This window comes from Miniopterus natalensis, chromosome 10 (genome assembly GCF_054644295.1).
Source record: "Miniopterus natalensis isolate mMinNat1 chromosome 10, mMinNat1.hap1, whole genome shotgun sequence".
Lineage (NCBI taxonomy): Eukaryota > Metazoa > Chordata > Mammalia > Chiroptera > Miniopteridae > Miniopterus > Miniopterus natalensis.
This window is the reverse complement of record NC_142090.1, coordinates 3,144,481-3,164,512: the sequence shown is the minus strand read 5'-3', so window position 1 is coordinate 3,164,512 and position 20,032 is coordinate 3,144,481. Positions and strand designations below refer to the sequence as shown.

General features: G+C 57.5%; 1 protein-coding gene across 5 annotated transcripts in view; it reads left to right on the top strand.

Moving 5' to 3' along the window:
- Positions 1-2,557: 2,557 nt before the first annotated feature.
- Positions 2,558-20,032, top strand: part of AGAP3 (ArfGAP with GTPase domain, ankyrin repeat and PH domain 3) — a 52,349-nt gene continuing 34,874 nt past the window's right edge. For 2 of the 5 annotated variants that reach the window (XM_087820931.1, XM_087820929.1), the window contains exon 1: positions 2,558-2,944. In XM_087820931.1, coding sequence (XP_087677057.1) covers positions 2,614-2,944 — 331 coding nt within the window. In that variant the 5' untranslated portion in view covers positions 2,558-2,613. The remainder of the gene's footprint in view (positions 2,945-20,032) is intronic. The other 3 variants (XM_087820930.1, XM_016196967.2, XM_087820926.1) reach the window with 3 other exon arrangements.

Sequence of the window (20,032 nt, the reverse complement as noted above, 5' to 3'; positions counted from 1 at the left end):
TCAATGATGACTCTCCCATCATTGATGTTTCCCCCCTTCTCCTTTCTCTGAAATCAATAAAGATACATCTAGAAGAAATCTGTTTATTTCATTTTTTTAAAAAATTTATTGATTTTAGAGAGAAGAAGGCAGAGAAAGAAAAAAACACCACATCGATTTGTTGTTCCACTTTATTTATGAGTTCATTGGTTGATTCTTGTATGTGCCCTGATCCGGGATCAAACCTGCAACCCTGGCAGATACAGATGTCACTCCGACCAACTGAGCTACTTGGCCAGGGCGAAGAATGTCAGTTTAGATTTATAACATACAGAACTAATATCTTTAGTTCCCTCCCTCTCATTCACCCATATTTTTCTACAAACACGTATTAAATATATACTATATGCCAGGCATGTGTAAGATGCTGTCCCTGCCCTCATGGGGCTCATATACTACCAGAAGACACACCAGTGCTGCAGTAGGTGTGTGCTGGCTGCTGGGCAACATATTTCAGAAGCTCTGTAGCCTCAGCATCTCTCCTGGGAGGTACCCGGTAGCAATATTTCTTTTTAATATGTCTTTATTGATTTCAGAGAGAGGAAGGGAGTGGGAGAGATGGAAACATCAATGATGAGTCATTGATCGGCTGCCTCCTGCACACCCCCCACTGGGGATCGAGCCCACAACCCGGGCATTGAATCCTGACCTCCTGGATCATAAGGAGATGCTCAACCACTGAGCCACACTGGATGGGCCTGGTGGCAACTTCTTGATGTGGATTCTAATTAAGCATCTGAAAGATGTTGGATACTGCTTTTAGAATATAGAACATCAGGACTAGATGTTCTGTTCAACCACTCTATTTTGCAGATGAAGCCCAGAGAGTGTGTAAGACATCCTGAAGGTCAAACAGGTAGGTGGAATCCGTCTCTCTCAGGAGGTGGGGAGGCCGCAGTGTTCATTAGCTTACATCTGGTTCTTTGGAAGGTACAAGAAACTTAGGAATGGTGACTGGGTTGGTACTGGGGCAGAGTCGGGTGGGTAGTCAAGTGGGGTACAACTTTATGCTGGGAAAAGGTCCAGCTTGGCCTGGGAAGTGGAAGTGGATGACACTGCTGGGCCGGCATGGCTCAGCGGTTGAGCATGGAACTATGATCCAGGACACTGGAGCCCAGGCCCAGGTTTCAGGCTTCATGCCCAATAGGGGGTGTGCAGGAGGCAGCTGATCAATGATTCTCATCATCGATGTTTCTATCTCTCTGTCTCTCTCCCTTCCTCTCTCTGAAATCAATAAAGAGATATTTTAAAAAATAAAATAAAAACGATGACACATGTCAACTGTGCCAGAGGACACAGGAAGCCAAGGAGGCAGCCCTAGCAGGCTGGTTGGCTGGGCCAGTGTCCTGCACATGCTGCCTCTTATGGGTTTTAGGAAAGGTGGTGAGAGGGGTGGCTAGCTGAACTGCAGACAGCTTTGGCAGTGGGAATGCAGAGGACTGGGACAGTGAAGGGAGCTCCGCGGCCCCAGAGGAGTGGACAGGGACACAGGATGGACAAAGGGGTGAAGACAGGCATGTGGGCTGTGGTGTCTCCTGAAAGGCGTGAGCTGGGGAAGAAGACCTATGTGATTTCCCTCTTCCTTCTGTGTACCTGTGGGGTGCAGCAGTGGTCAGGGAACCCTCCCCACTTCCGCAGAGGGGTCTTTAAGGAGAGGAGGGGAGACAGGAGTGGGGGCATTGTTGTTCAAAGTGTCATTTCCAAGGGCCCCGCCAATGAAGCTCTCAGAGAGAACTGGAAACAGAATTTCAGCCTCTGTGCTGCAGCTGGCAGTGGAGAGGCCAGGGGAAAGCTGGAGAGAGAACCCCAGGGGAGGGGTGGTCTCTAGGGATGACCTCAGGCTGGGGACAGGGGGCCTGTGCCGCACTAAGGCAGGACCAAGTGAGGGAGGCGCAGCTGGGCCTGGGCTGGCGGCCCTCCTCGGTCAAGCAGCCGCGCTCATCAGCACCCTCAGGCGCAGGGCGCTGTGCGAGCGGTGCCCGGAGATCGGACCCCCACCCAGACCTGCGCAGGAAGGCGAGGAGGCCCGGCCGCTGTCCGCTCGGAGCCGTGGCCCTGCGGCGGGCGCGGGCGGGGGCTGGAGAGGAGGCGGAAGGGCCGAGGCGCGGTGGGAGGGGCCGGAGGGCCGGGGCTGGAGCGCGCCGCTCGGGGGCGGAGGCGGCCGAGCCCGCGAGCGAGGGGCGGGGGAGCGGGGCCCGCGCGCAGGAGGGGCGGGGGCGGCGGGGAGGGGGCTCGGGCTGCGTGTGCTGTAGCCGGCGGGGGTGGCAGTGCGTGCGCATGACGCGGGGGGAGGGCCCGGGCCGCGCGCTCCCGGTGCCGTTGTTGTTGCCGCTGGAGGCTGCTTGGAGGCGGCGGGATCGCGGCGCCGGGAAGCGCCCGGCAGCGGTGGCCACAGCGTGCGCGGCGGCGCCTCCCGGCCAAGGCCCCCGGCCCCCGGCCCCATGCACTAGCCCGGCGCCGCCGGCTCCGTAGTCCCAGCGCCGCCAGCCCCGCGCGCCCGCCCGCCCGCCGCCGCCGCCGCAGAGCCGCCCCGGCCTCGGCCGGGCCCGCCTCGGGCCCCGCGGCTTCGGAGCCATGAACTTCCAGGCGGGCGGGGGGCAGAGCCCGCAGCAGCAGCCGAGCCTGGCGGCCCCGGGAGGCGGCGGCGGCGGCGGCGGAGGCGCGGGGGGCGGCGGGCAGTTCGGCGGCGCGGGCCCGGGGTCCGGGGGCGGCGGCGGCCCCTCGCAGCAGCTGGCCGGCGGGCCCCCCCAGCAGTTCGCGCTCTCCAACTCGGCGGCCATCCGGGCCGAGATCCAGCGCTTCGAGTCCGTGCATCCCAATATCTACGCCATCTACGACCTGATCGAGCGCATGGAGGACTTGGCGCTGCAGAACCAGATCCGGGAGCACGTCATCTCCATCGAGGGTGAGCGGCGCCGGGGCTGTGGGAGCCGGGGCGCGGTGGTCCCCCGGGCCCTGCGGGTTCGGCCTGGCCGCTCGCTCCCCGTCGGGGGTCCTCGCGCGCCTCGCGTCCGGGCCACGCGGCGTGTTGAGCGCCGGCGCTGCAGAGCCGGTGTCCAGGGCTTCGCCATATGTCGCCTGGGGGCACTCTGGGCTGGGGGCCGGTCCCGTGCCAGGGTGTCTGTTTTCTGCTCTTAGTGCCCCAGGGCTCGAGGGTAGTGTTTCTCCGGGGACGGGGGCGCTCGGAGCCGCCGAGGTTCCGGGAGAGGGGGCTGGGCCAAATCTGGTGAGGCATGGCCCGGGAGGGTGGGCGCGGCGGAGGGCCTGGGCCGGCCGGGAGGTGGGGCCGCTGCCCGAGAGGCCTCTCAGCTGCTGCCCAGGCGCTGCCCAGGCTCTGCCCGGCGGCGGGGCAGGGGATCGGGGCTTCCCGTTAGCGGATGGCAGCCTTCCCGGGCCCAGCGCCCGCGGGCCAGGGCGGGCGGCGGTGGCAGCGGCGCGCCCTCTCCCGACGCACATCCCGCAGGCTGCCCAGGCCGGTGGTGGGCCGGGCCTGACTCGGCGCTGGGGCGCTGGGGCTCTGCGACCGCGTGGGCGGCGCTGGCCAGTCCGTCCGCGCCTTGGCCGCGTCCCCCGCGCGCCGGGACCCGCCGCTGCTTTCTAGGGAAGCCTCTCGCGGGGGCATCGACCAACTTCCAGGGACAGGGTGCGGGGCGGTAGGGACTGAAACCCCGCGCTGCCCAGCACTCCCTTCTCTAGGCTCTTGTACCCTGAACTTAAGCTGCGGAGGGACAGAGGAAGCAGGAGCGAGCTGCTGGTAGATGCCCTTCGACCCCTGGTGTGGCGGGGGCTGGCACCACCCGCAGGCGCCCCTGTGGCATGGCGACCTTTGAGTGCCCAGTAGGCAGATGGGCCTCAGCCCTGGGCCATCTGCTTCCTCCTCCGGTTCCATTTGAAGGGGGAACGCCCACCAGCAGGTGGTGGGTTCGGCAGGAGTGGAAATGCGGGGAGAGCCCAAGGCCTTTTGCTGATGACACGGAATTGTGCGCAGGGGGCCTGTCCACTTGCTTGAGCCTCGCAGTTAGGGCCCCCACTCCCATTTTCACTTCTTCGCGTGAGGCCCTGGGGGCTCCTCCCCTCAACACCCCCTTTCTGCTTTCAGAGCTCCCTGCGGCTGGGTCTTTTGAGTGTAAAGGGCCCCAGTAGAGCTGGGGCCCTGCCCTTTTGTTGTGACATCTCAGTCCAACTGCGTTCTGTCCTTTCCCCAGCCCTCTCTAGCCTCTTTCCTCCCCAGGCTGAGTTCATTGTGAACTAATTAGGTGACAGGAAAAAGAACTCATTAACATGGATCCGAGTAAATGGCCTGAATCACCATTGTGGCTGGGGACCTGGAGATGGCATTTGTGTGAGCCCCAGCGGCCTCAAAGAGAGGAGATGACCAATTTTTCCTTCTAGAGCTGAAGGGGGTGGGGCAGGGAGAGCAGTCATTCCCTGCAGCTTCGGCGCCCTTTGGAGGAAGTAAGAGAAGTCCCGGATCAGCTCCAAGATCCCACCCCCACCCTTTTTGGTGTAGAGACTTGGAGGGACAGCCACAGAAGGGGTGAGGGAAGACATCTGTCGCAGAGCCTTTCCCAGAGCAGGGAGAGGCAGGAATCTCAGCTTCCAAGGCTAACTCTGTTTCCTTTGTCAATGATTAACCCCTGCCCCCCAGCTCAGGAAGTCTCTGACGCGGCATCTTCAGTGATGTGAAGGCCCTGATTGCCAGGCGCACTTGGATTTTCACCCATCTTACATTCAACACAACAGGCAAATTCCCCCTCGTAGAGCCCTCCCCCGTGACCAACTTCCCCACTGTGGTTTGGAAGTACCCCATGTTCCTGCTTAGTAGCCTGGGAGCTTGGTATTACCCCTATGAATCCTGGGACCTGATGTCTCACTGTCACCAGGCCCAGCTGCTCCTCACACATCCGTTCTCAGCTCTCCTGATCCCTGCTTCCGTGTTCTTTCTTGGCGAGGCCTCCCACCTCTTGCTTCCCCCCCCTTTTTTCCATCTTCTTTCCTGGAACCCATTTTTATTACCCACCTCACCCCTGCTTTCCCACTTCTGTCTCCCCAGCTCTTCTGCTGTAGGCAGGCATCAAAAACCCCAGAAAACTTCTCCAATTTCTGCCCTATATCCTTCCTCTCTCCATCTGCCAAACCATATTGCTGCCGTCCCGAGAAGCGGCATCCCCACCTTGTTTCTTGGCCGAGGGAGGGGAGCAGCTTCTCGGGCGGTTCCCTGCTCACTCTGAGCCTGACCGAGCCCCCGCTGCCAGGGCCCAGCAGACCTGGGTTGCGGCTGTTACATAAACACACTCCTGGCCTGGGAGGCAGATCCTGTGTTTACTAGGGATGAGCCTCGTAGTGGGAAGGAATGACATTTTCCTGGTGTATCATAAGCCTCCGCCTCACTCCGGTAAATACTCGAGTGAAGGGTTTCTGTGTCCCAGCTCTGAAGGTGACCTGGGAGATGCAGGCAGGATCCGTCTGCGACTGAGGAAGTACAGTGGCTCCTTGCCCTCCTGTCCTCTCTCTGCTTCTCTCGGTCACCTCTGACCCCATGGTTAGGGCAGGGGGAAGCTGAGGAGCATTCAGCTTTGCGGGCTTTTAGGACAAGGTTTGAGGGGAGGTGCAGGCCGTTTTTGAAAAGTTCCTTTTCCTGCCCGGCCGGGTGTGGCTCAGCGGTTGAGCATCGACATAGGATCTAGGCGATCAGGGTTCGATTCCCGGTCAGGGCACATGCCTGGGTTGTGGGCTCGATCAATGACTCTCTCATCATTGATGTTTCTCTCTCTCTCTCTCCCTCTCCTTTCCTTTCTCTGAAATCAATAAAGATATATTTAAAAAAAAAAAAGAAAGAAAAGTTCCTTTTCCCACCAAGGGCCAAAGAAAGAGAAAACATGTCCACCCCAGGGTCTTAAGGAATGAAAGAAGTCTAACCAGAACCTGGGACAGGGATGGAAGGCTCACCACGTGCAGAACCTCTGAGCTGCTCGCACCTCTTTGGTGGGGAAACTGAGGCTCAGGGAAGGGAGGGTATCCAAGCTGATCTGCCAGCGATCAGGCTGGGCCTCAGCCTGGATCCTGCAGAAAAAAGAGCTCCAGGAACTTGCTTGGGTCTCCTGCTGTGTCTTAGAAAGAAGGCTGCAGAGGAACTGGGCCTCAGGCCAGATGGGGGACAGCCTGGGCACCTGGAATGCAGGGAGCTGGGCCAAGTGAGCAGGAGCCAGGTGAGCTGTTGGGAGAAGCAGCCCTTCCTGTCCCAGCAGGTGGCCTGGAAAGGCAAGCTTGTCCCTGAGAAGATATGCCCCCTCCCCGCAGGCAGGCTTGGAGTAGACCTTGACCGTGGGTGTGCCACATGGCTGCTGCTGTACGCAGGGACCGGGTTTTGTCTACTGGGTGATTTGTTCCTGTCCCTGCTTTCCCCTTGGGTCTTTTTTTAAAGCAGAGTTCCTCTGAGCGCTCCAGAGGCAGGCTGGCTTGTTCTCACCCTCACCTCACTCTTTTGGGGGACTTTCTTCCTGCCTCCCTGGGCCCAGGGCTTGGTAACATCCTAAAGAGGGTTTTTCTGTTGGTTTAGATCTAGGCTAGAGAGAGCGGGGCGCTGAGCTGTGGCCGACGTGTTGGGTGTTGGGGTGGGGACTCAGTGGGACTCAGCAGTCACACACTTCCTGGCAGGCCTGCCTGGGGCTTTAGAGTTTGTCCCCCGTCTCTGTGTGTCCTTTGGCTAGATCCTAGCAATAGCCTTGAGATGCAGAGAGAATTGTATCCATTTTAGAGACAGGGAAGCTACCTCCTTTGCCCTTTCGCCTGTCCTGGGGGGAAGGGGCATCCCCCCAACCTGGACAGGATGCTCACCTGTGGGATTTGCTAAAGTACAAATTTCTGAGACTCCCTCCAAGAGGCCTGGGATGTGGGGATCTGGGTCTGCGTTTGGAAACTTCCTGGGGCCATTCCCATAATTAGCTGGTTTAGGGAATGAGTGCCTGGTGGGGGGCTGGTTGCCTATTTAGGACTTTGCACAAAAGAGCTCTAGGAATTCTTTAAAAGAGGATATCCGTGTGGGTGCCGGTGGCCAGGGAGAGCTGCACTTGCTCTAGATACATTTATTTAGCTCCTACTGTGTGGCCCAGTTGCACCTAGCTCCCTGGAAGGCAGGAAGGAAGGGGAGGAGGGGAGAGGAGGGGCTACAGCTGCTCTCTGGACCTGGAGGTGAGTGGATCAGCCTGTTGGAGGTACCAGACAGGGGACTGGGAGCGACAGGAATAAACCCAGATTTACAAAAAATCAGGGCAAAAGTTAGATACTGGGGAAGACTTCTCAAGACCCCTTTCCTTAAGATCACAGGAGAGGAATGGAAAGACCCACCCCAGCCTGACCTCAGGCGACAGGGAGGACCCCCCCTCCCCATTCACTGCCAGGTGGGGGACACCCCCTGGTAAATACAAATATCCTGTGGCCAGTGCTTATCATTTACTTTACCATTTATTTATTTGTTTTTAATATATTTTATTGATTTCATAGGAAGGGAGAGGGAGAGAGATAGAAACATCAATGATGAGAGTCATAGATCGGCTGCCTCCTGCACGGCCCCTGCTGGGGATCGAGCCTGCAACCCGGGCGTGTGCCCTGACCGGGAATCGAACTCGGATCTCCTGGATCATAGGTCCATGCTCAATTGCTGAGCCACGCCAGCCGGGCTACCATTTATTTCTTTAACAGAATGTGAGTGCTGGGCACGGGGTCTGGGAGAAGGGACAGGTTTGCAGAGGCGGCAGGGGATGGTAAGAGCAGCAGGCTGGGGCATTGAGTCCCCAGGGACAGGCAGGAGGACCCTGGTTCGGTGGTTTTAATGCTCTGTCCTGTATCATCCATTTACACCTTGCCGTGTTCCAGGAGATCATTCGAGATGGCGCTTGATCCTGCAGGAGACGGGCTATCCTGGGAGGGTTGCATTGGAGAGCACGCCTCCTTGGCCACGGCGTGCAGTGCCGGGTGGATCAGAGGCGGAGCTGGAAGCAGATTAGTGGGCTCTTAGTGTCCACACAGGGCCTTTGCTCTGTGAGCCCTCAGAACCTCAGGAGGGGAGGGAGCAAAGATGCTCTTTTTTTTTTTTTTAATGTTTTTATTGATTTCAAAGAGAAGGGAGAGGGAGAGATGGAAACATCAATGATGAGTCATTGATCGGTTGCCTCTTGCACACCCCCTGCTGGGGATCAAGTCCACAACCTGGGTATGTGCCCTGATGGGGAATCGAACTTCCATCTCCTTGTTCATGGGTCGACGCTCAACCACTGAGCCACGCCGGCTGGGCAAAGATGCCCTTCTTGAAAAGCGGGACTAGCTTGGGTGAGCTGAGGCCTGGGGGAGGCAGACAGGGCCCTGAGAGGGTCTGTGTCACCATATAGCGTCTTCTAAACACCCACCTGCCTGGACCTTCTGGCTTGTTCTCATTTTCTTTTTAATAGGCAGGTAACTCAAAATCAGTTTAACCAGTTTGTTTCCTCTGACCCTCGCTGACTTCCACCGTGCAGGCTAGGGGGTAAGGGACAGGCCGCTGGAGCCTGGGGCTGAGCCTGAGGCTGTGGACGTGGGAAAGGGAGGTGTCGGGGACACCTGCTTGGAGAATGGGGACATTGCTCTGTGCAGAAGTGCACCAATTAGTATTCTTCTGCCTGCCTACCTGCCGGAGAGTGTCTCGGGGCCGATGCAGCATAGGGTTCCTGTCCCCACGGGCTCTTTTGAGATGTGCAGGTTATCATCCCCATTTGCAAATGAGATAGCCTAGGACTTGGACAGGGGGACTCCCCCAGGCCACAGGAGGAGCGGCTGAATCAGGGGCCTCACCTGGTTTTCCAGCTCCAGTCTTGCTTTTGCCCTTCAGGGATGGACCAGTGAGCTTTGGGGGGCCGTGCAGGACCCCGGTCTGCCCTTCTTAGGTGCCTCTCAGGGATGCTTTTGACCTTGCGTTTCACGTTTAGAAATGTTTAGACTGTAACTTAAGGGCCACCCAGGGCTCTCCTTGCCTGCTGTAACTGTCCTCTGACATCTTGAGTCCCCAGCTGGACGGTGGCTCACGGAGCTGCCTCTGTCTTCGGTGAGGAGCCCGGATGTGGATAGGCGCATAGTAGGTGCTTGATCAGGAAATTCTTCAAAGTATTTAAATATTGTTAAAGTTTAAATATATATTCAGATGACAAGAGTAACTCCTGCTTGTTGTAACAAATTCACGTGTGCAGGGTAGTAGAAGAAATGTGCGTGCTCTGCCTTCCCCCTAAGAGGTACCTGCGTGGACTCTGACGTGTGCCCTTCCTGTCCGTTTTCCGTCCACTTATCTGCTGTCAGCTGCTCGGCGATCGCTGCTCGGTTGTTGGTGTTTCACAGCAGAAGGAGGGTGTGTGTGGATAACGCGCGGCCAGAGAAGGGGAACCAGAGAGTCACAGATTCACGAGAGGCCCCCCTAGCAGCTCCCTGACGGGGCGACAGGATTCCTGGGCCCCAGGTCCTGTTGCGCGCTGACTGGCCGCGGGAACCTGGGAAACACGCACATGTGCACACGTGGCCGTGACCCTGCACGGGAGCGTCTGAACCATCTGGGTCTTGGCTGTCTGGCCTTGAGTCCCACTTGTCCGGGGTGCAGGCTCCGTCCCTGCCATGTTCTGCGCCACACACGCTGCCTGGGGTCCCTCAAGGAGCTGGTGGTTGAAGAGGTCCTGTGCGGAGAGATGGGATCTTCTGTGCCTCAGTTTCCCCATGTGAGATGGAGGGGTAATAACAAAACCTGCCGGTAGGGTGTGCTGAGGCGTGTGCGTGCGTGTGGGGGGCTGTGCATGCAAGGGGCTCACAGCAGCGCCTGGCACAGCAAGCACCCAGTGAATGCTGTCGTTTTAAAAGGCCGCGTGGTGCCCCGTGTCAGCGTGGAAGTTTATTATGTATTTCCTTGGATGTAGATCTTTGAGCACTTGTTTGGTTATTTCCTTCAGACAGATTCCCAGGAGGAATAGCATAGTGAGACTTTGGGGTGTGCATATTTGTGGGGCCTCGCTGCCCTCCCGGTTCCAGGGACAGACACCACCTGTTCCCTGACCCCTCGCTACCCACCCGATCGGTTAAAAAATGGACGAAATGATTTTCCATGTTGTTGTTTGGTCATTTGTATTTTGTTTAATTCTGTTTATATCCTTCCTTTTGGGCTTGTTCCTCTTTTTCTTACTACGTGTAGGACAATTATCACCTCTTCGTATAGATTTTCCTGAAGCGTACATTCCTGTGTCGCTGGGTAAGCGCCGTCTCGGGCCCCGCGAAGGGTGACCCCACCCTCGGGGTCCCAGAGGGAGGAGCCTGAGCTGGTTTTGTGCCTGTTTATAGTGTGTATTTTTATTTCTCTCTTTTCTCTCAATACCCTCCTTATACTATTGGGGCCTGCCGACAACGGTGCTTCTCTTTTGCCTTTAATTTGATGTTTCTGTGGCCTGCAGGCCCAGAGCCTGAGCTCTGGAGTGGAGTGAGAGCCTCTCGGCGTGTGCGTGTCTGCGTGTGTCATGCAGGGGGGCTCCCGTCTGCTCCTGGCGGGCGCTCCCGGCCCCTCCCCTGCCTGGGCTCTTCCAGGGAGGGACCCATGAAGATATTTTTCTTAAATCGTCCCTAAATGAAGACTTCAAGGCCTTTGGCAAAAAGCTGTGAAGGTTTGGTGGCTTTCGGTCACTCCGAAGCCCCCCTCTGCCTGGTTATTGCTTCTAGACTATTCCAGACTGTTCTGCATTGGGTGCTGTGGTGGAGTGAAGCCTGGGCGTCCGTCACTCCTCCTCTGTCAGAGCCTGTATGAGGGAGTGTTTACAATCCCAGCTCTGGAGCCAGTCTGGCGAGATTTGAACCCTAGACCTCTACCGCTTGGTCGCTGTGTGACCTTGGGCGAGTTCCTTAACCTCTCTGTGTCTTGGCTTCCTTGTTGCTAAAATGATGTTAACAAGCCCCCATTTCATGGTGTTAGGTGGGAAAGTGAAGTAAGTTAATGCTCAGAAAGCTTTTAGACCAGCCCCAGCCCCTAGGAAGTGCTCACATGTGGCAGCTCTGGTCCCCCGCTCATAACCCAGCTGTCCAGGCTGCCTTCCGGGGTGGTGGTGAGCACTGAGTGAGGGTGCGGGCGTGTGCACCTCAGGTCTGCTCCCAGCGGTTGGCTCCTCCAGGGGTGTTTCCTGAACCCGAGCCGGACCCTGCAGGGCAGTTTGGGGTCTGTTGGCACAGCACGGGAGGCCCTGGGGCAGGGTTGCCAAGTCGGGATTTATCTGAGGTTCCAGCTGATGGATGTGGACCCTGGACCACAGCTTGTTACAAGGGTGTGTCACACAGCCACCAGGATAGCCTTCATTTCATGGTTTGCCTGTCGATTAACGTGTTTCCTCTCCCGGCCGGTGTGGCTCCATTGGTTGAGCGTCAACTCATGAACCAAGAGGTCACCAGTTCGATTCCCAGTCAGGGCACATGCCCAGGTTTTGGGCTCAGTCGCCAGTCGGAGGCAGCCAGTTGGATAACTGCCTCTCATCATTGACTGATGTTTCTATCTCTCCCTCCCTCTCCCTTTCTCTCTCTCTCCAAAATCAATTTAAAAATAAAGTGTTTCTTCTAACTCTGCACATACAGGGTGGGGCAAAAGTAGGTTTACAGTTGATTGTGTGGAAAATAATAGAATAGTTAATAAATAATACAAGAATAAACTGTGTTTTGAGTACTCACAACTGTAAACCTACTTTTGCCCCACCCCTAAGAGTCACATGCATGCAAATTTAAATGTTCAAGTGGTCGTATTAAGAAAGTAAGAAAAGGTGAAATAGATTTTAGTACTATATTTTATTTCGTCTATATCTCTGAAATATCATCCTTTCCACACGTAATCAGGATAAACATTGTTGATAAGATATTTTACATTATTTTTATTCTAAGTCTTCAAATTCTGCTCTGAGTTCACACCCCAGCACCTCTCCTTGTGGACTGGCTGCATTCCAAGTGCTTAGTAGCCGCACGTGGCCAGCAGCTGTGATGCTGGAAGAACAGCTCTCGCGTTAGCCTATCACATAACAATACGTTTGTTTTAAAAATCAAATACAGGAGTATTCACCTTTTGGACTCACTTTTCTAAAGTAGTTAAAGTTTTAAAATAACATACCTTTCACAATGTCCCACCATTTTCACTCAGTCATTCAACAAACATTCATTTATGGGACCTGGTAAGGCTGTGGTGATCGATAGCAGACACACCCATCGAAAACAGTTACCGAATTCATAGCTTTTTGTTGCTGTGGATTTATTTTATTTTATTTTTTAATCTTTATCTGAGGATATTTTTTTCCATTGATTTTTAGAGAGTGGAAGGGAGAGAGAAACATTGGTGTGAGAGAGACACATCGACTGGTTGCCTCCTGCACTTGCCCCCGCTGGGGCCGGGGATCGAGCCTGCAACTGAGATACCTGCCCTTGGCTGGAATCGAACCCGGGACCCTTCAGTCCATGGGCCGGCGCTTTAACCACTGGGCCAAACTGGCTAGGGCAGTGTGGATTTTCTTAAAATCTGGAAATACAGCTACTGTTGTGAAGGATCGGCCACAAAACTTGTTAATGTCAGTGGGCCCCCACTCCCCCAAGTTTGGGAGCCACAGTTCGTATTCTTTGCCCCGCTCTTGCAGGACGACAGTGCGCAAGTCTTGGGGACTGCGTGTGGGCCCCGGTTAGTCAGCGTCTCGGTTACCAGTGGGCTGGCCACTGGCCTCCGTGTGGCTCACGTCACCAGTGTGGCGGTTCCATCCCATGTGGCCTCCGCCGCCTTGTTCGTGTTCCCTCTGCCCCACGCCTCCCTCTCCCAGCCTGGAGGACAATCCTGAATTAGGGCGAGGAGAGGAAAGGCAGGCAGGGAAGGGCCGTGTCGCGTCCCTCGGCCCTTTCACCGCCGCTGGCCGGGACCAGCCGTGAGCCTGTGGGTGGACAGATTCATAATCTGTACGAGCACCCAGGGGACCGGCTGGCCTCCTGTGTCGCAGCTTTGCACACGGCTCAGGCGAAGTGCTGGCTTGTGAGGTGCGCGGTCAGGGAACAGGGTGCTGCTGATGCAGCCCGGGTGCTGCGCAGGCCCTAGCGGGTGGGGGTGGCAGGGCCCAGTCTGGCCCTGGGCGTTTTGTGTCCTGGGACCTCCTTCCAGCAGAGCGGTGGCTGGGTGGTCCTGCTAGCCCCCTTCCCCGCAGCCATGACCCACGATGCTACATGGCACCAGCAGATGTCACATTATTCCCCTCACCCCGTCCTGGCATCTTAGGCAGGGGCTGTTTTTGTAAGTACTTTTGTCGTTTGCTGTGTTTTGTCCTTAATTGACGCTGACTTACGTATTCATAAAATAGCGGGAAGTTTGCGAACATACAAATACCCTTGGGACGTGGCACGGAAGGCAGCCCAGGCTGGCCTCCCTGCCCTGTCTCTCAGCCGCCCGCCAGCACCGAAATCAGGACTGCCTCCCTGCCTCCCTGCCTCCCTGCCTCCCTGCCTCCCTGCCTCCCTGCCTCCCTGCCTCCCTGCCTCCCTGCCTCCCTGCCCCCCTGCCTCCCTGCCTCCCTGCCTGGAGGTGAGGTGACTGTGGACCTCGCCAGTCAGGAGCACCCCCGGGTGTGGCATCAGTAAATGCCTGTCCTTTTCACCAGCTCCCTTGTGTTAACTCTTGTCCTGGGAGCCAGCGGATGGGCCTGCTGGGCAGCCCTCTGCCTTTCGTGTGCTCATTGTGACATTGTGGGTGGGACACCTCGAGGCCCCTCCAGAGAAGACAGAGGTCGTCCCCTTGTAGACCTCTCACTCTCCCCTGTCCTGACCTGTGGTCGTAGGCTTTCTTACCCCTTCCTGGGTCTCCATCCCCCTGCAGCTGTGGCCCTCGGGCCCTGCACGGTTCCCTCAGGGGGCCCTGAGCCCCTTTGCGGCCCCTCCAGGCGTTCCTGTCCTTTACCTGTTTCTCACCGAGGCGAGCTGGGACCTAAACCTGGCTCTGACCTGCTCCAATGCCCACCTTTTGGGTTCAAGGCCCTTGTCTGTTGGGTGCCCCCCCCCCCCCCACTCCAGCCCTCCCTGGCCTCGTGGGGCCTGGAGCAGGCCGTGCTTGTCCCTCACTAGCATTTGTCACCAGCCGCTGTCTGCTTTGCTCCCTGTTCCCCCTCTGGACGCTGAGCCCCAAGCCCCCTGCCCAGCACTGGCCTGGCAGGTAATGTTGAACCAACGACCAAGGGGCCTCTCAGCCCTGCACCCAGCCCAGGAGTCCCACTGGGTACTAGAGGTCGTTCAGGGAGCTCCCTTGCCCGTGTCCCACTGCTCTGTCCCTCTTAGGGCCACTTTGCTGCCACGGGGTCCCCTCTCAGCCAGGTGGGCCCCACTGGTCCCGGGAGCAGAGCACAGGTGGGGCTGCGGGCGGCCAGGTGTCTGAGAGAGGAGCTCTGCGCCCCCCTAGAGCGGGGCCTGCGCAGGTGCTCGGGCTGCAGGTGCTCGTGGGCTGGCTGGGGGGTGGCATTCATGGTGAGGCCAGCTGTTCTTTGTGAGCCTGTGTCTCTGGCAGGAGGCTGGGGAGGTGCCTTCCCGCTGCGTCTCTGAGACACGCTGGCTCTCGGTCTGGCGCGGGCCCAGCCGCTGGTGCTGAGAGAGGGTGGCAGTGCGTCAAGTCCTCTGTCCTCGCTGTGGGAGTTCCCGTGCCTCCTCGAGGGGTCAGAGCTGGGTCAGCCAGGCGATCACTGGAAACACGGATGTCCTGCTGTTGGGCTCGGGCTTTGGGCAGGTCAGCTGGCTCCGGTTGTAAAAACCACAACCTGTCCAGTGAGCGGACTGCCCCCGGGCGTGTGAGTGGCTTTCCCTCCGCCGGGGCCCAGGGAGGTGGACGTGGGGGAGGAGCCAGTTACCGGTGGGGGGGGGCAGTTGTGAACTGGCCCAAACTGTGTGACCCTCGCTGCTGGGGTGGAGCAGTAGGCTGACGGTGGGTGTGAGGCCCCGAGTGAGCCTCCCGCCTCTGGGGAAGGAAGCCTGGCCCTCAGCGAGGCGCCCTCTGCGTGGAGTCGGGAGGGACAGTGGAGTCCAGGTCAGGGGCCCCCATGGAACAGATACAGAGACCCTGACCCGACCCAAACAGCTTAACATAGACCCCCCGAGGGCTGAGGGCTGAGGGGCCGCTGTGGGCCATCCCGAGTGTGGTGTCTTCCTCCGCTATTGAGGGGAAAACACACTGAGATTTCCTCGTGTGGTAAAGAAAATCCATACGTGAGAGTCGGGCCAGGACACCCCAGCCTTCTTGTCTGGAAAGCAAGGGTGGACTGGGTGTGGTCCAGGTAGAGGGAGCCGAGGGACGGCTGTGGGGTAGGGGTGAGGCCGGGGGAAGGCGAGACCCTTCTAAATCGTGATCCCGATGCCCTGGCCGGTGTGGCTCCGTTGGTCGGGCCTTGTCCTGTGCACCAAAAGGTTGCCGGTTCGATTCCCGGTCAGGGCACATGCCCGGGTTGCGGGCTCGATCCCCAGTAGGGGGCGTGCAGGAGGCAGCCGATCGATGATTCTCTCATCGTTGATTTCTCTCTCTCTCCCTCCCTCTCCTTCCCTCTCTCTAAAAATCAATTAAAAAAATCTTTAAAAAAAAAAAGAAGATAAATCCTGGGGGCAGTGGTCACCACCAGGCTTGCTTCAGCATGCCACGTGCCATTCTTTCCCCGGATGCCCCCCCAGATGTGATCCACGGTAAAACTGATGGCTGCTACAACGGGGTAAAGGTCACAGCACTGCCCAAGGCAGCCGAGGGCCCAGAAGTGTGGCCCTTTCTCTGAACTGGAGACTGGGGTCCTGGGGAGGGGGAGGGGGCGGCCGCCGGGCCATGTGGAGTTACAAGGAAGCCACGTGTGAGTGCCCTCCGCTGCTTTGGTGGGCACCGAGACACCGTTCTACCGGCGTCGTGATTTCATTATGGAAATCGCTGGAATAGCGTGTTGTTAAACTCTTCAGACGTGCGTGTTTGTGCTGCCAGTGTCACAGCTTGACAGCCTGACGGGGAGTTGCCGGGTTCTGAGCTCGGCGGCGGGATCGGATCCGAAACCCCCGAAAGGAAGGTACTGAGAAGAGGAACTTCTCGCTGGCGCTCCTTACCTGCGGGCGCCGCCCTGCGTACCCGCTCGTAACTCTCGGGCATCCCCGCGGGGCACGCCTTGTCCCCGTCTTGCAGGCGAGGAAACTGAGGTATGGAGGTGTAAAGGAGTTGTCCGAGGTTGCTTGCTGGTAGTGGCAGAGGCAGGACCTGAACCCAGTAAGTCAGGCCTCAGGGCCCGTGCTCCGAGCTGGCGTGCGCCGTGATGCCACGAAAAAGATAAAATTTAAAAAATACCGGGGGACGTTAGGAGAATATTGTTTCATCTTAGGGTAAGGGGGGGGGGCCTTTTAAGCCAGACAGGAAGCCCAGAATTTATAGAGGAAAAGACTGACAGGTTTTTTCCCCCCCAGCTTTTTATTTTGAAAAATGATCACCTTGAGCCCTGGCCAGTTTGGCTCAGTGGTTAGAGCGTCGGCCCTCAGACTGAAGGGTCCCGTGTTCGAGTCCGGCCAAGTGCTCGTACCTCGGTTGCAGGCTCCATCCCCGGCCCCTGTTGGGGCGTGTGCGGCGGGGAGGCAACCAGTCGATGGGTCTCTCTCACATCTGCCCCCGAGCACTCTCTCTGAAAAGCAATGGAAAAAATATCCTCAGGTCAGGTTTATTAAAAAAGAAAAATGACCACCTTGAAGGACTCTGTTAATGTTTTACCCCATTTTCTCTCTCTCTCTCTCTCACTCACACACACCTTTTTTCGGCAGTGGTCACGGTGAGCAGCTGTAGACACGGTACCGTTTCCCCTCTGAGCACGTCAGGAGGCATTTCCTAAGGACGGGCGTCTTTTTCTGCATAACGCAATACCAGTATCTCACCTGAGAATATGAACAAGGATTCTCTGTCGTCATTCAGCAGCTCATCGTCCGTAACCCCGTTTCCTCACTTATCCCCCAAATGTCTTATGTCACCTGCCTGCTTTTCCCAGTCGGGATGGGTCAGGATGGAGCGGGAGCCATCGCGATGCTCTTGCCGTCACCCAGGCTGTGGAGTCCCAGCCGCGTTTCTTGCAGACAGCGGTGCTCTGGGCCCAGAGGCTGCTGCTGCTTGGTGGCGTTTAACGTGTTCGTCTACCCCCGGTGCTGCCGGGGCCGGGAGCGAGGTCTAGGGGCTGGCGAGCCCCAGGTTAAGCCCTTTGGCAGGAACCTCCTGCCCGGTCACACCCGGCCCTGCCGTTGGTGATGTGAAGGAGACGACTACGCGATCTCCCAGTCCCGCAGGAAAGCGAGCCCCACGAAGTTTTGGGTTTCCCAGGGCCTATGGCAGTTATGTTTACACCGTACGGTAGTTCGTCTGTGAAATGAGCAGTGGCATTATGTCTAAAAAGACATACATACCTTAATTAAAAAAAAACTTTATTCCTCGAAAATGCCAGCCCTCACCCGAGCCTTCAGTGAGTGAGCCGCGACCTTTCCGCTGGTGCCTGAGGGTCTTGCCTCGATGCTGATGAAACGTAGTTTCCACAAAGTGCAGGAAAGCAAGGTCTGCCTGTATTAATGATGTCAGCCCATTGACAGAGTCACTTTTTTTTTCAGGCATTGATTTCTCTTTAATTGTATCCCCATGATGTTTTTTTAAAAATACGACTATTGATTTTAGAGAGAGAGGAAGGGAGAGGGAGAGAGCAACGTCAATGATGAGAGACAGTCATCGATCGGCTGCCCCCTGCTGGGGATGGAGCCTGAAACCCGGGCATGTGCCCAGACCAGGAATTGAACCGGGGACTTCCGGTGCACTCAACCACTGAGCCACACCAGCCGGGCTCCACTAGGATTTTTACAATTTTTTTCCAGAGTTTTTTGTCTTGTTTGATGTAGCTGACTCTGTTGCTCCCCCGTCCTGTCCTGTAACTCCATCCTGCCTGCCCCTTCCCACAGCCCCGCACAGCTTCCTCTTCGGTTCACTCTCTGGCCCCCCTCCCTGCACCGGGCTGGCTCAGCAGGGCCTTCGGGCGGGTGGGGTGTTAGGAGGGCACACAGGAGCCCAGGCGAAGGCGGAGAGCCCAAGGAGGCCTGTCTGCGAGGCGGCGGGTGGGCGTTTTCAGACAGTTACCAGGTGACCAGGGAGCCCAGCACCCCTGCCACTGCCTGTCACTGGCCAGCTGCACCTGGCAGCCCTGAGACTGGCCGCACACAGACCAGGACCGATCTCCTTGCTCTTCGGGGCGGGGTCCTGCCATGGGCCTCCTGGTCGGCTGACTCTGGCCTTGTAAGTTCCCAGAGGGCAGTGGCTTTAGGTGGCCTGGAGACCTCCTGGCCTTTGTCATCTTGAAGCTGAGGGCCCGGCCACCCAGTGAGGGGAAGGCCAGCGTTAGCCACAGAGCTCCTTCCATCGCATCCTCTCGTGGGTCCCCACATGGTCACCAGGGTTACCTGACCCTGGTTCGCAGTGACAGTGTGGCCTGGGGCCCCCGGCCTGCGAGCTGGTGGGCTGGCCTGGGCCGCAGTCATCGGGCTGAGTGCAGATGACGGTAGAATTAAGATCGAAGCCTAAACCCAGTCGCCACGTGCCTGAGGTTCCGATGCGATTTTCCGTGACTCTGTGCCGAGGAGAACCGGCGGGGCCGGGCACACGTGGTTGGTTGGCAGGAAGTGTGCGGGTGGACCAGCCGCATCTAGGGTAGCCGAGCCCTGGAGAGCTCGGCTGGTTGCCCCCGCCCCGCCCCAGTCCTCTGCATTCTCCACTCGGGAGGGTGGTCTGACTTAGCCACTCCTGCCCTCCTGGACCAGCGGGCCTGCCCTGGCCACTCTGGCTCTGTCCACGTGGCATGAACCTATTCGCCCCTTGATAGGCCCCCTTTTGCTGTCAGATGTGGTCATTCAGGGCAGCTTTCTCCCTTGTAAGGGCCACAGGTCCCTGGGAGGGTAGCCCCAGCCTGAATTAGCCCCTCCCAGGACCCAGGGCTGGGAGAGTGGGGCTGGGGGCAGGAATTTGTTTGGAAGGTGGGTGAAGAGGAACCTTGGGGAGTGTTTTTGGTAGGAGAGCCCCTGATGTGGGTACCAGGGCAGGAGGAAAGGAAGATAGGCGGGGTCACCTGTAAGATGAAATTTGGGCTGAAGCCAGCCCTGTGTCAGCTGAGACTCGCTAGGCCAGGGAGGCCTAAGGGCTCGGGGCCAGTCAGACAGCCTGGGTTACAATGCCAGCTTCAGCCACTCACTAGCTGGCGACCTTGGGCAAGTTACTTGGCACCTGTGCCTCAATTTCCTCATCTGTAAAATGGGTTATTGTGAGGGTTCAGTGGGTCAGTGTGTGTAAAGTGACCAGAGTGGGGCCTCTTGTGTTCAGTAAGTGGCTGTTATTCTCCAGGGACCAGCAGTGTCCCACGTGGGGCACCAAGGTGGCCCTGCTATCCTTGGAGCTGCTGAAGGTGGGCTCTGAGCTGTGAGGGCAGGTGTCTGTCATCCTGCATGTGCCCAGGAGCCCCCAGCAGGTGAGGGCAAATTAGATCAGAGCCTCTACAACAGAGACAAGATGAGCTAGGGATGTTGAGAGGAGGTGGGCAGGTTTGAAAGACACCTCCCCCCCGGGAGGGGGGTCTTTGTGGGGACAGCAGGTGTGAGCCATGGCTGACTGAGGATTGCCACTGAGCTGGCAGGGACAGAGGGAGGTGGCTTCGGTGTCCAGGTCCTGCTGATGTCCACTTCGGCCCTGCCCTTTGGCTTCTTGAGGCCTCCCGAGCCCGGGGCCTGTGTGTTGGATGCTGGGGGCAGTGGGTGGGCTTGGGCTCAGTATAGGGCCCCTGCCCTTGGGGAAGTTACCTGCCCCGCTTTCAAAATCTGTAATGAGAATTCAGATGCTTTAAAGCTTTTGTCCATTAGATTCTCAATCCACCTGCCTTTTTTTTTCTCCTTAAATTTAGAGGACATTTATTAAAGCTGGGGC